The sequence below is a fragment of the Quercus robur genome, chromosome 7 (assembly GCF_932294415.1).
Source record: "Quercus robur chromosome 7, dhQueRobu3.1, whole genome shotgun sequence".
Classification (NCBI taxonomy): domain Eukaryota; kingdom Viridiplantae; phylum Streptophyta; class Magnoliopsida; order Fagales; family Fagaceae; genus Quercus; species Quercus robur.
Genome location: NC_065540.1, coordinates 2,529,612 through 2,545,130, shown reverse-complemented (window position 1 = coordinate 2,545,130; position 15,519 = coordinate 2,529,612). Strand labels below are relative to the sequence as shown.

The 15,519-nt window shown below is 37.6% G+C and overlaps 1 protein-coding gene across 2 annotated transcripts in view; it reads left to right on the top strand.

Moving 5' to 3' along the window:
- The window catches only part of LOC126691705 (phosphatidate phosphatase PAH1), a 35,377-nt gene that overhangs the window by 13,896 nt on the left and 5,962 nt on the right, over window positions 1-15,519 (top strand). The window contains exons 1-2 of one of the 2 annotated variants that reach the window (XM_050386805.1): window positions 13,215-13,364; window positions 13,779-15,488. In XM_050386805.1, coding sequence (XP_050242762.1) covers window positions 13,988-15,488 — 1,501 coding nt within the window. In that variant the 5' untranslated portion in view covers window positions 13,215-13,364; window positions 13,779-13,987. Of the gene's footprint in view, window positions 1-13,214; window positions 13,365-13,778; window positions 15,489-15,519 lie in introns of those variants that run through there. The other variant, XM_050386806.1, reaches the window with a different exon arrangement.

Below are 15,519 nucleotides of genomic sequence, written 5' to 3'. Positions count from 1 at the left end.
TTTAAATTTTAGATGGGTTTAGTGGGTATTAGTGGATTTATCCATTTAGACCCATCTAATTAAATAACCAAATGAATCTTTATCCATTTAACCCAAATACTCAAATGGGTTGGGTTAAGACTTATCAAAATAAAGTGGGTAATGGGCGGGTTCATGGATATGGATAAAAATTGCCACCCTTACCTGATACTTAGCTTGTAATTGTACGTGCCTACGACTTTGTAGTTGAATTAGCACCTTCCTATGCGCTAAGTGCTTAGGGCTTAAGAGGGAGAAATTGTTCGAATTATGAGGTTAGCAGCATGTTGTAATTATCTAAAAATAAATAAATATTGTAATTGCATATTTATGTAATTGTATGTCAATATATTTGTACGTTCATGCCTACTATAAGAGCATTTGCAGCAGTGGAGCTAAAAAGGTATAAGTCTATTTTAGCTCCACCAATATACCAAAAAAGGCTTGCCGCAGTGGAGGCAAACTTATAAATTTTAGCTAATTTGCTATAGTGCACATCTATAGATGTGCACTATAGCAGACATCTTAAAAAAAAAAAAAAAAATTTATTCCAACACCGATTAAAATAATGCAACTCACTTTATTTTTTTTCATTTCTTTTATTCAATCTCACCATGCACTCTCAAGCTCTCATAAGTTCTCTCTCTCATCTCTTAAGCTCTCATCTCTCTCATCAAGCTCTCATCTCTTTCATCTCCCTGGCCACGCTGTTGTCGTCCCAACCCACGCCGCCCAGTCCTCCCCACTTCGCCAATCCACGCCTCCGCCCAGTCCTCCGATCAGACCCACGCCATCTCTCTATTCTCTTTGCTGTGATTGAGTTTGTTTGTTTGTTTTTTTTAATGTATTTTCATATGGGTTTGGTGGCTGTGGTGGTGGTGGTTGATTTTGGCTATGGTAGTGGTGGTGGATGATTTTGACAGTGGGTTTGTGGATTTTGGTTGTGGTGACCGGTGGCGATGGGGTTGTGATTGTGATTGTGGTTGTGGGTTTTTTTTTTTTTTTTTTCCTATGTTGTGTTGTGGTTGCCAAAGTAGAGTGGTGGTTGTGGCCGGTGGTGGTGGTGGTGGTGGCTGTGGCTGATGGTAGAGGTGGTTGGTGCTATGTATGTATTTTTTTGTTAGTGGGATATATTATTTTATTGTAGTGATTATATTATTTTATTGTAGTGATTATATTATTTTATTGTGATATTTATATTATTTTATTACGTTGATAGCTAAAATAGATCCATTGTTGTAGTATATGTGTAAATATAATAAATAAAGTAACTTTTGATGGAATTAAAAATATAAATTTTTAACTCCACGGCTATAAATGCTCTAAGCTTGACCTGTTTCAGTTACAAGGGATGCAAATGCTTTTGCTCTCTATAGAAACTCTATATCACAGGTAAAAGGCCTATGGATGCAGATGATCCCTACCTTCAAAAAGCTGACCATTCAATTCAATGTCATAATTAATTAGGCCCGATCCAACTGTTAAGAGTTGACGTAGCTTGTTTTATGGGACCTTGTCACATTCTTTATTAAACACGCAAAAAATGCTATAAAGCCATCCAATGTGATGTAAGTTATCATTAAACGTGGTAAAGTTTAATACCATTTGTCACGTGTTGCTATCAATCCAAAATGACCAAAACATCTCAATTTTTAAACAATAATAAAGAGAATTAGATTAGCATACTTCGTGGTCATATTTGACACACAAATGCCAACAACATAGGAATGATAATAATAATAACTTTCATTAAACGGTGAAGTTATTACTCAACGTGACACATCACACAAGTTATAGTTGGAAATTAAAGCCACTATCATTTGTTTTCTTTATCAAAAGTGATAGAAGGAAGAATTGTTGATGTGCGTGATGATGTGAGTTTTAGCATTGAATTTTAACAATATTTCCGGCATTGACTTTTGTGTTCCCTTATTATTACTGCTTACGAAAATGGACCAAAAATAGAAAATAAAAAAATATATAAGAAATTGGTTAGAGCATCTCCAATGGTTTATGCAAAAGTAAAATATTCTCTATAATAGAAAATGAGACCAAAAAAGGCCACTCCAATGGGTTCTCTATACCTAAAATTTTTTTTGGCTCATGAACAGTAGCTCATCAAGTCTAATGGGCTACTATTCATTCTTCAAAATTTTTTTTCTATTATAATAATCAGGTTTTGAATAAAAAAATGTTGGAAAATGTATAGTTGTTAAAAAAAGAATAAATAATGAATTAAGAAATAATATTTAAATTAGATAGAGAATGTGATAGAAAATATGTTGAAAAGTGTATTCGAGAAAGTAGGTAGATAAAAAGTAAAAGTCATTGTTTATTCTCCAAACAGTACAAAAATTTGATAAATTTGCTAGAGATGCTCTTAGTACGCAATAAGGCTGTAGATGAACCAAATCGATCATGAACAACTCAGACTTGGCTCGAAAAAAAGCTTGTTCATATTTGTTTGTTTATAAATAAGCCAAACTTGAGCCTTAATTTTAGGCTCATTTAATAAACAAGTCGAGCCCAAGCAAAAACATTTGTTCACGAACAAGTTTGTGAGCTATTAGGCTTGATACACAATAATTCAAGCATAGATTTATTTATAAGTTTATATGTGTTAGCTAAATATACTCATTACATATATCTTAATAATGACATGGCCAACATGAGACCACTATTTATATTACCTTAATTTTTTCCTTTCCTTTAAATTGATCAAGAACCACTTTAGACTATAGTTATATTTAAAAATAAATAAATAATTAAGTAGGCCACATATGATACTTCCCTATCAATCATCTAAAGTAAAGTTATGAAACATGTTAGTATTTTCTCATTCATAATAGTTATAAACAAATATTTTTCTAGTCCTTCACCATCTAACGTGAATATAAAAATTGTATTTTGAACAATTGTTGAAACTGTAGAGAATGAATGATGAATGAATGAATTTTATTATGTAAATTATTAATTTGAATAATAGTTAATCATAAGTAAGACTAAATGCATGATAAAATAAGTATACACTACTGTAAGTTTTTTTAAGACCTTCTCCCCTCTTCCCGTGTATGTGTATGTTAAAAATACTTAGACTTCTAAAAAAAAATGAGTATACTATTTTCTTTTTCTTTTTTCTTAATTTTAGAGATTTAAGAATTTAATAATGTAATTTTTTTTAGATTTCCAGCTCAAAAACTTGACCTGAGCTTGAGTTTGAGCTTAATATTAAGCTTGAGTTTGGCTTGACTAATTAATCAAGCCAAGCCAAGCCAAGCTTAAACTTTTTGGCTTTCTCACGAGCTCAAGCTCAAACACTATTTTTAGGCTTGTCACAAGCTCAAGCCAAGCTTGAACTTTTGATTTTTCCTGACGAGCCAATCTTGAACATGCACTACTCGACAAAGCTCGGCTCGTTTACAGCCCTAGTACGCAATGTGATGGGGAGTAGTGTCAGATTTGAGAGCTGTTTTATTGGACCCTGTCAGCTGATTTGAGAATCAGTTCTCCTTATGCTCTAGATGGAAGAGATTTGAAGCATTTGGATTTATTTACAAGTTTGCCACCATGTTTTTGTTAAAAATAGAAAATGAGTGTTGAAAACATCTTTTTGGTGCTCTTAAAAAAAACCTACTTGTAGTCTTGCATAGTAATTTCAAGACATGATTTTTAAGGCCTTGTTTGGTTCTAAAAAGTGATGCATTCACTTTTTATTTTCTCTTTTCTGTATTCAAATTCTAAAATTGAATATAAAAAAGGGATAATTACAGTAAACCCACCTGGGGTATGGCCCGTTTTTACTTTGCCTACTTGTGGTTCAAAACTTTACACTTTGCCTACCTGAACTTCAATCTGTTACCCATCCGTTACCCACCTCACCCTCAGACGTTAGAAAAACATCATTTTATTAAAAATCAGACATAACACGGATCAAAAACACGAACCATTGAATCTTTTCCTCACAAACACAAGAGCACAACATTTGTAAATATAGTTCAAAATTTTCAGTTGCACATCTAAAACCAATTAAATCCTCGGAATCCATACCAAAAATCCCTCTCATTTTTCAAACCACTAGCAAGCCAAAATCAAATAAAACCCACAACCAAAAAAAAAAAAAAAAAAAAAAATTGAAACCCACGAAGCGTTGCCACCCACTCCACCACCACCACTATTAGAACCCATAACTCAGCACCACCACCACCTCACCCACAATCCACAACCACTACAAGCCACAACTCATAACCCCACCATAATCAGATCATTATCAAACTCACAACCCAAAAGCAAAAAAAAAAAAGAAAAAGAAAAAAAGAAAACCCATGAAGCAAAGATAGTGGTCAATCCGAGATCGAGCTCCATTTTGGCTGAGACGGAGGCCGAGATCGAGACGGAGGCCGAGATCGAGCTCCATTCTCTCTAAACCCCGCCGGTCCTCTTCCTGGATCTGCTCCAAACTGTCAAGATGGAGGCTGAGATCGAGACGGATGCGAGAACGAAGGAAATCAGATGAACCCACAACCAAAACCACAAAAAAAATGAAACCCATAAGCAAGAACGAAGGAAAATGAAACCCATCGCTGTGGTGGTCGATGTCCTCCTTAACTCCACCATCGGGGGGGGGGGGGGGAGAGAGAGAGAGTAATATGAAAATTCTGGGCATATGTTTGTTTTGAACCATGGGTAAATATTAGTTAACACTTTACCTGTGGTTAGGTTTGATTTTTCTGGGCATATTAGTTAACACTTGACTTGTATCATTCACTCCCTTTGCCGTTAACTAAATATTTGTTTAAACTTAACACTTTACCTGTGGTTAGGTTTGATTTTTCTGGGCATATGTTCTCATAGAAGTTCTTAAGTAATCAAAAATCCTAACTTTTTGATTTTTTTTTTTGATTTTTGATTTTTTATGTTTGTTTTTCCCTAAAAATATGTTTTTCTAACGTCTGAGGGTGAGGTGGGTAACAGATGGGTAACAGATTGAAGTTTAGGTGGGCAAAGTCTAAAGTTTTGAACCACAAGGAGGCAAAGTAAAAACAGGCCATACCCCAGGTGGGTTTACAGTAATTATCTCTAAAAATAATATCAATTTTTTACATGTGAGGGTGTTTGGTAAGTTATTTTGAATATATAATTTGGGTATAAAATTCATCACACGTAGTTTGATATTATTTATTATTATTTTTTTAAAAGTTGATTTTTTCACTTACACATGCTCGTATCAATCAAGTGGGGCCCTTTGCGTTTTTATAATATTTACGGAATTGCCATTGTATCCATTTTCTATGAAAATGAAAATGTTGAAAAAGTGTTGGTAATTTTTTGCATTCAAATCCAAATATTAGGATATTGAAAATGAAAACTGAGTAAAAATTCTCAAACCAAACAAGTTTTTTGTGGTGGGTTCCACTAAAAACTGAAAATGAAAATAGAAAACACTACTTTATATAGCTAACCAAATAAGCCCTTTTTTTTTTTTTTTTTTGAAAACACTCATGACTCAACCAAACAAAAATTTTAGTGAAATCCACGGCTTTTTGTTTCCCAGTGTTTGAAACACATTTTAAAACTGTGAATCAAATAACCCTAGCGTGCGATATAGCAAAGTCTATCGGTTAGATCAAATGTAACTATCTCATGTGATCATGTCACAATCTAATAGGAAAAGGAAATCAATTGTGAAGTTGTTGCTAAATGTGATGTGAGTTACTAGTGAATGTAACCGGTCATTGTAATGTGACTTGTTATTGTCAAAAGTAGTTAAAAAATGAGGGGTTGAACATTCCATGCGATGAACTTTATTAGTCTTCTAAAAAAAAAAAAAATTGTGATGAACGAACATGCTGTCATTGCTTGTCCTTGTTAAAGTTGTTACTTGTAAATTACCATATAAACTGATTAAAAAAGAAAGTAGACAAAAACCTAAATTTATATGAGGCAAAAAGAAGAAGTAGCGTTGTCTTTGCTCTTTAGTTATCTAGACAGATTTTATCTATATCTTTTATTTTTGTATATGGACCGATTAAATAGATAAACGGTAGTTTCCTCAAAAAAAAAGAAAAAAAAAAAAAAGATGATGGTTAGATCAACTATTAAGGATTATGTGGGTAGGAAGGATACTTTAAAAAAAATTTACTTAAAAAGAAGGATACTGTAGGGACACAAAATCTTCAACGGCCCAGCGACGATGTTGGGCTTGCACGCGGAAGATCCCTCACAATAGTATTTGTAGAGAGTGAGCTTGAAAGGCCAGCGTTGGATCACAGGGGGACGTTTCGAGCCGGACTTTAGGTGAGCCGATATGAGAAAGAGCTTTGAGCTGGATATTCAGGCCCATCAATCTTGTATCTAGGAGGATTTGTCTCCTCGGATCATGTCCGAGGAGCGATGGTGTTGTCCTCGGTTACCCGTCGGTAGGTTCTTAGGTGTTGTCCGGCGTATATTCTCCAGGCATTCTCTTTCATCAAGTCTTTTTTAGAAGCTGGATGGGAGACCCCCCCTCTTTATTAGTTTACCTTTCCTTTTATACTAGCCTACGTTTGTTGTCCCTCGTCCACGTGTAGGGTCGATCTTTCCAGGACAGATATCTGTCCCATCAATCTAATCCCAAAATTACTGTAGATGATCCATAAAGCCTAAGATCCCGGCTCTATTAGGGGCAGTGTCATGTCAGGGAAAGGTATTAAAGACAACTTCCCCAGGATATTTTCTGATCTTTCTAGCTTACTCATGTTCCATTCCTATCCCTGAGATTTTGGGCCTGCCGAGGACGAAACCGTCCTCGGCTATGCCTTCGGGCTATTTTATGTTTCCTGGTTTCGAGCTTGGGCCCCGGCCTCCTTCAGTTTAAGACCGGTGGGCTTCCCCTAAGCGCGTGGGCCGGACCCGTAAATTATTGGACCCCACATTAGCCCCTCAAAATCCTGCTGTCCAACATCATGGTAGGACAGGTGGATTTTGATGATGTCAAGCTCTTATTGCCGCTCACTTTCTTCGGATCTTGATCAACACTGGCGACTCTTTCCCTCCCCAAGGAACGCAACGGTCTACGAGCCGTTTTTCCGGGATTTGCGCACGTTGCCGTTATGCCGCGTGGTTATCTGCAGCGTGTCTTTAATGCCTTCCCATTTACGAGGCCTCCCAGACGCAACGGTTTACTGATGGTGTGGGAGAACGAAACGGCGCGTTATACTCTGGATTTCCCTGGGGATCTGAATGTGTCACATACCCTCTTCTTCGTTCCCTATATAAAGAGAGAAGACTGAGGGTGACCTTTTCATGTTCGAATCCTTCACGTTCTTCCCAGAATCCGCTTCCTCCATCCGGTTATTCCCCATTTAATAATACTTATCTCATAATAATCCACCATGAACAAATCCTTCCTTTCCCAGAGACGCCATGTCCTAACAAAACTCGAGATGGCTCGGTCAGGGCAAGGGTGGCGGAGGTTTAAGATTCGCCTCCCCATTCTTTTAGCCAAAATCTGAAGCAGGGACTCGTCACACCCCATTTCTGGTGTGACTGAGTCGAAAACCTCCATTGTCATCTCCATCTGCTCTCTCATGAGCATACCTAACAAGGCTCCCCTTCTCCCTCTTTTGCTCCTTTTACTTTCTTTTCATTGCTTCCCTCTTCTTCTCCTCCTTCCCGCTCATGTCCTCCATCTTCTTTTTCCCTTGCATTCTTCAGCAACAAGAGCTTGCTGAAGTGCTTCCATGTGTTCCAATTCCTCTTCCTTGTCCTTCATTATTTTTGTATAAGGATCTTCTCCTGATATGAGCAGTACTGAGGCATAGATTTCAGAAAGACTTTGAAGGCGAATTCAGAAGACACCTGATGGTTTACTTGTGTTACGGATGTTGTTACTGTTTTAGCAGTTCATTTTTTGTATAGGCTCGTTTAAGTCCTTCCTTGTACGTTGTAACAATTTTTCATATTAATAAAAGTTATTGTTATTCTATTTCGTATGTCTTGTTTATATATTTTAACAAATGTGAAAGCGCTGCTCGGCATAATAGTATAGCATTTCAATCGATAATAAATAAGGCCAAAGTAATCGTTGATAAAAAGATGCTACGATGACTTTAACAAAATTATTATTCAACATAGCAATCCGACCAGTGAGGAGTGAGACTTATCTTAAAATTAGCCGTGATGGGTATTAACTGCTTCAATAAGATGTAAGAAGTATCTGTCCGAGGACGTGTTACCCACCGGATGAATGGCCTCTTTAGGTTGACGATCATTAGGTTGTTCTGCCATTTTCATGATACGCGAGACTTAACCCTTTCCAGTATTTAAGCCAAGAAATTTCTTCATTCGGGCAGTTGATTTCCCAAGCAGCCTGAGTCCGAGGACTTTGCAAAACCTGGGTTTTGTTCGAGACTTATGCGTTTTATCTTATGTACTTGACTTTTTCCCATTAGGCTTGAATCCGAGGACCATGCAAGGCTTAGGTTCTGTCCGGGACCAATGCCTGCATTAGTACTTGGTCTTCCCTTTCAGCTTGAGTCCGAGGACCATGCAAGCCTTAGGTTCTGTCCGAGACCAATGTCTGCATCAGTACTTGGTTTTCCCTTTTAGCTTGAGTCCGAGGATCATGCAAGCCTTAGGTTCTGTCCGAGACCATTGTCTGCATCAGTACTTGGTTTTCCCTTTTAGCTTGAGTCCGAGGATCATGCAAGCCTTAGGTTCTGTCCGAGACCAATGTCTGCATCAGTACTTGGTTTTCCCTTTTAGCTTGAGTCCGAGGACCATGCAAGCCTTAGGTCTGCATCAGTACTTGGTTTTCCCTTTTAGCTTGAGTCCGAGGACCATGCAAGCCTTAGGTTCTGTCCAAGACCAACGTCTGCATCAGTACTTGGTTTTCCCTTTTAGCTTGAGTCCGAGGACCATGCAAGCCTTAGGTTCTGTCCAAGACCAACGTCTGCATCAGTACTTGGTTTTCCCTTTTAGCTTGAGTCCGAGGACCATGCAAGCCTTAGGTTCTGTCCAAGACCGACGTCTGCATCAGTACTTGGTTTTCCCTTTTAGCTTGAGTCCGAGGACCATGCAAGCCTTAGGTTCTGTCCAAGACCGACGTCTGCATCAGTACTTGGTTTTCCCTTTCATTAAGCATTTCCCGAGGTGCCGAACAGGGTGTCCCTGGGCCTTTATGCAAAACGGGCCTGGGTCGCGAATTCAATGAACCCGCGGATTAAGAGATATTTCTGCAACCTCTGGCCATGCAGTACTTCTCTGACGCCCCAAAGATCGAGGCGCGCCTTTACGAGGCTCCTTCAGTCTTTTGGCTGCAGTTGACGTTGGAAGTTGAGCCAAGGCCACTTTGTCTGTAGCGCTCCTTGGGACGCCGCGTGAGTTGACTGTCACTATCTTGTCTTTTCAAATAAATAGGAGGGAGAGAGGGTTGCTTTATATATACACTCAGCCTTTTAGTTTTCTCCCATATCACGCTTCCCATACCCGGAGCTCTCCTTTCTTGGCATAACATGTCGAAAGCGAGGGTCGGGAAGAAAGAACTTCCTCCGCCGCAGAGGCGCCGTGTCTTCATGAGGCTTATAACAGTAAGGTATGGGTACAGGAAGCACAAGTTCAGGAGGGTACTCCATCTCCACCGAGGGGGAAAGGAATCTTTCCCTCTTTTAGTCAAAATCCGAAGCAGGTTCTGTCCATGCCAGAGTTTTGGTGCGGCAGAAGAAGGGTTTTCCTCCATCAGCGCCTCTGCTTTGCGGTAGGCGTATGTTTAGAGAAAGCCCCACCACCTCCAACTTCCTACACCTTTTCTTCAACGGTGTCAGGTTCAAGTTGGGTCTCTTGAGCTGCCTGAGTTACGGGCAAGTAAGGGTGCGGGGGAAGAATAAGGTCTCGGAGCTGTAGCCAACCTTTCCTCCGACATACCTCCTCGGCTTTCTCCAGCTTTCTTGTATTTTTCTTTTTCCTGATTATGTAGTAAGCTTTGATGTAGGCTGATTCCAGCTTTTCGTTTGTACACCGTACTATTTCTTCATCGTAATAAAAATGAAAATTGATTTACATGTTTTAAGCGTTGGTCTAATGGGCAACACCACTTTGCGAACGAATGTGCTCTATGTATGTGTTGCTTTGAAAATATTTGTGATAAAGCTACTTTGAAGCATAATCTAATCAACCCTCGTCTGTCAGTACTATCAGGCATTATATCGATAACTTGTAATAAATCAAATTTAAGAAACTAACCGGGATATCAGTTGGGTATTCTGTGATAAGCGCGTGAATATCGTCCAAGGCTGATGATTTATAAATATTGCATGCGAGCAATCGACTGGGAGTTAGGGGACTCCGATGGCGCTTTTGCGTACTTGGTTTCCCCATAGGCTTGAGTCCGAGGACCATGCAATGCCTTGGTTTTGTCCAAAACTTGTATGCTTCTTTCTAAGTAGTTGGTTTCCCCAGAGGCTTGGGTCCGAGGACCATGCAAGGCCTTGGTTCTGTCCATTACTTGTAAGATTTCTTTTTTGTACTTGGTTTCCCCATAGGCTTGGGTCCGAGGACCATGCAAGGCCTTGGTTCTGTCCATTACTTGTAAGATTTCTTTTTTGTACTTGGTTTCCCCATAGGCTTGGGTCCGAGGACCATGCAAGGCCTTGGTTCTGTCCATTACTTGTAAGATTTCTTTTTTGTACTTGGTTTCCCCATAGGCTTGGGTCCGAGGACCATGCAAGGCCTTGGTTCTGTCCATTACTTGTAAGATTTCTTTTTTGTACTTGGTTTCCCCATAGGCTTGGGTCCGAGGACCATGCAAGGCTTAGGTTCTGTCCGGGACCAATGCCTGCATTAGTACTTGGTCTTCCCTTTCAGCTTGAGTCCGAGGACCATGCAAGCCTTAGGTTCTGTCCGAGACCAATGTCTACATCAGTACTTGGTTTTCCCTTTTAGCTTGAGTCCGAGGATCATGCAAGCCTTAGGTTCTGTCCGAGACCAATGTCTGCATCAGTACTTGATGAAAGAGAATGCTTGAAGAATATACGCCGGACAACACCTAAGAACCTACCGACGGGTAACCGAGGACAACACCATCGCTCCTCGGACATGATCCGAGGAGACAAATCCTCCTAGATACAAGATTGATGGGCCTGAATATCCAGCCCAAAGCTCTTTCTCATATCGGCTCACCTAAAGTCCGGCTCGAAACGTCCCCCTATGATCCAACGCTGGCCTTTCAAGCCCACTCTCTACAAATACTATTGTGAGGGATCTTCCGCGTGCAAGCCCAACATCGTCGCTGGGCCGTTGAAGATTTTGTGTCCCTACAGATACATATATGAATATTGCATGAGAATGATAAGATATGTTTTAAATATACTAATAATTTTAGTTTATCCAATATAAGTTATAATAAAATAAGTTATATGTAGTTTATCTAATATAAATAAACTATTTTTATATAGCAAAGTAGATATAAATATGAAGATATTAAATTCTATAAGGATGTGTAAAACCCATGTTTATCCCTCCAATCCCAACATGCCACATCATCTTATCACATATTTAAGAACAAATACAATCACACTCAATCAATTCTAATACCCATATATAAATCCAACCAAATTAGGAATTTATTGAGATGTTATTAGGTGTGGTAGGACGTATTGAATTTTAAGTAAAATGCTGATATTACAATTACTTATTGAATGGTGTAAAACATGAGTTTTATACCCCATCTTTATAGAATTTAATCTCAAATATGAAATATGATATTTTATTTACAGGCTTCTCTTATTTGGGATTAAATTAGATGCTAAAATAAAACAAATTTTTTTATTGAAAAGACAATATATTATAATACGCCATGAAGAACAAGAAATTTAAATTATTATTCTTTTATCATACGAAATATTAGACTATTGTTTTACAATTTTAGTGAATTGACTTGATTGATTTTTTATATTATTTTTCTTATTATTTATTTGTTGAAAGATGCCAAAAAAGTGACTTGATATTTTGTTTATAAATGTAAGTATTTTTTTGGAAATAACAAATAATTCTTAGAAGATTCTTAAGAATAAACCCGATATAGGAATCTAATCTTTCTTGGAATCTTATTAGATTCTTTATTCTTAATCAAACCAAAGTACCAAACATAAAATGGTCTTGTTAACGGGTGCCTTTAAGACATTTATTAATGGACAATTTTAAAAAAGTTTTGATATCACTTTTATGGAAAATATATAAAACTATAAAAAAAATTAGTTACTTTTTAATTTTCGCATAAAAAATGTACAATTTTTTTTTTCTTTTCTAAACCAATATCCTTGGAACATTCATTAACTTTTCCTAGCACAAAAATTATTAAATTTCTAGGCATCACACGTTTCCAAAAATTTGATATCAAGGAGTAATGTGGATTCTTCAAACCAAACGCTACCTTGTGCAATAGAAAAATATATAAAAATATTGATATTTGGATATTTATTTCCAATATGTTTATTTCATAAAAGTGAATGAAAGATTTGAGATCCGATTCTTATTTATATCAAAAAATCAATTGATATCTTAATATGATATTAAAGATCAATTGATGTTTTAGTTTGATAATAAAGAATAATTATCAAAAACCGTCACTAAAACAAAGAGAAAAAAAAGGAAAAAGGAAAAGGGTTGTTGGTTGGGTCAAAACCACCACAACTTTACACTTTGAAGGACAACCAAAGTTACCAAACTCGAAACCAGGGCGTGGAGTGGACAACTCTGTTCTTGTTACAACATAAAACTTCAGTTCCGAGGGTAAATTGGTCTTTTAAATATCAGCCATCACAGTTCGTTCACTCCAAGGTCTTTTTACTAGTTATTAGTTCCATTGTGTTCAATTCAAAGTCCAGACTCCTCCAGAAGACATCAATATTTCACACGGGAACTAAAAAAAGCTTCAAAATTCCCAAAACACCCTTCTCATCACTCAAAATTTACCTGTAACCTTAACAGCCCGTTTCTGTAATTATAACAAAAAAAAAAAAAAAAAACAGGACTAGTCTTAAGCAATTCAATCCCAGGAAAGGAATACCTATTTATTGCTTAGCCATGGAGGTTTCTCTGACTCTTTGTCTTTGTTTTGTTATCCAAACAAACCTCCCCAAAGTCCAAGCTACGAAGCCTCCAAGAAATTTTAACCGAGGAGGTTTGAAAAACCAAACAAAAACATTTTAATTAAAATTCAACAAAGATTTTGTAGAAACCTCACCAAGATTATATAGCAAGAGAAAGAAATATAAGAAAGAAAATCTATTTTTGCGCATTTGAGCTTTCAGATTGGTCTATCTTCGGCTATATCCAGAAGGGTTTTCTTGGATTTCTCCAATTTTCAATCTGTAAGTTTTTTTTTAACCGCCTTAATGTCGTTATTTTGCTCTGAAGACTTGCTTTCTCATTCTTTATTTTTTTTTCCTTGAAGTTTTTGTTTTGGTTTAATTTTCTTTGAATGTTGGTTTTTATGCATTTGGTTGATGATAGTGCATAGAAATCAATCAAAGATTTGATTTTTTGTTGAGTTTTTTTTTTTATTTTTGTTTTATTTTATTTTTTTATTTTTTAATTTTATTTTAGTTTCTGTGCAAGTATATTTCGTGGGGTTGAAATGGCTTTTGGGTCAGTTCAAGTTTTTATTTTCTTTCTCCTTAATTTCTCAGTGACCAAATGGGCATTGATATCAACTTAGTGATGTTTTTTTATTTGTTAAAAGTGATCAATTTGATAGTACTTATTTTATCTTGCATGTTATGCAGTGCCATTGAAGTGGGAGAATCATAATCAAGAAGAAAAAAAAAAAGAATCCAAGAAATTCCGAAATATATTGCATTCTTGGTTGGAGAGGAAATAATTTATGTTCAATTTGTTTGAGTTTTTTCTTTTATTGAAAGGAAAGGAAGATTTAATTTTGTAATCTAAATTCGGGTTTCCTAAAATCTTGAGGGTTTGAAAGTTGGTTGACGAGATGAATGTGGTGGGTAGAGTTGGGAGCCTAATTTCCCAAGGTGTTTACTCTGTTGCCACCCCTTTCCATCCCTTTGGTGGGGCCGTTGATGTGATTGTTGTTCAGCAGCAGGATGGTACATTCAGAAGCACACCTTGGTATGTCCGGTTTGGTAAGTTTCAGGGAGTTCTGAAAGGTGCTGAGAAGATTGTCCGCATCAGTGTCAATGGCGTCGAAGCCAATTTCCACATGTATCTTGATAATTCAGGGGAGGCATATTTGGTAAAGGAGGTTGATGCTGGTAAAGGAGTTGAGACAAATGGGGTTGTAAAGGACTCTGATACTTTGGAAGTTACAGGAGGGGATAGTAGTGTAGGTGATATTAGAAAAGATAGCAGTAATGATAACAGTAGTAACATTCGTAGATTTGAACATTGTGTCTCTGATCCAGGGGTGGTCCGATTGCAAGATGAATCTGTTTCCATGCTTGAGAGGGTAGAATCTGATGCCGAGCGAAGGTTTTATGACTTCCAGGATGAGCAATCCTCTTTGGATGGAACAGTTGAGTTTCCAGAGTATGGACCAAATCAATTTGAGGGTTTAGATAGTGATAATTTTGTGGAACCACAGAATTTGAATTCAGAAGTGATCTTGGTGAGTGTGGATGGTCAAGTACTAACAGCCCCCATCTCAGCATCAGAACAGGATACGGAGAATGTGCAATTAAGTACCACGCCCCAGTTTCATCTGGGCCCAGGTAAAGGGACAGAATTTTGCGATGAGGAGTATGGTTCTGGTGAAAATGCTTGGGCTACTGATTATATTAGTGAGCAGATTACATCTACAGCTAATGTTGCATCTGGTGATGTTTGCAGCATTAGTATTGATGACGATGCTTCTGGGCACCAACTGGAAGTTTGTGAAGGAGAGGAGGAGCATGTCTGTCAATCTCAGGAAGCTCTGAACACTGCAGATCAGGGAGCAGAGGTTCACATCCAGAGTGATTCAGAAGTGGTGTCTGCCAGTATCAGGAGGAAGGATATTTTTATGAGCTGTTTGGAGCTACCAGAATTGACCAAACAAGTTGGAAATGCCAATTTAAAAGGTGTTGTTTCCTCATTGGATGCCCAAATTTCACAAGAGATATCTCAACAGAGTTCTCCCATTGTTGGTGAAGATGAAGATGGGGCTGTTGTTGAATCTAGAAAGGATGATGGGCTATCTGCCTCCTGTAGTTCGAGTTCTCCTGTTAAGGAGACATCTCCATTTATGCAAGTTGGAGTCGAATCAATTGATGAAAATTCATACAGTGCAGAACACGAGTGTTCCAACAGCAAATCCGTTCATTCTGTTAATAATGGTTCAGAATCTGAGGACGAAAAGTTTACCACATCTGCAGCAGTTGAAGAGATAGATAATAGTCCAAAAAGTCCTGCACCTGGAGATGAATGCAGTAAAAGTGAGCTATTGGGATGTCAAACAGTATCTTCCAGTGAAGGAATTCACACTCACTCTAACATAAGTAAGGACCTCTAAGTGGCATGTATTATAAT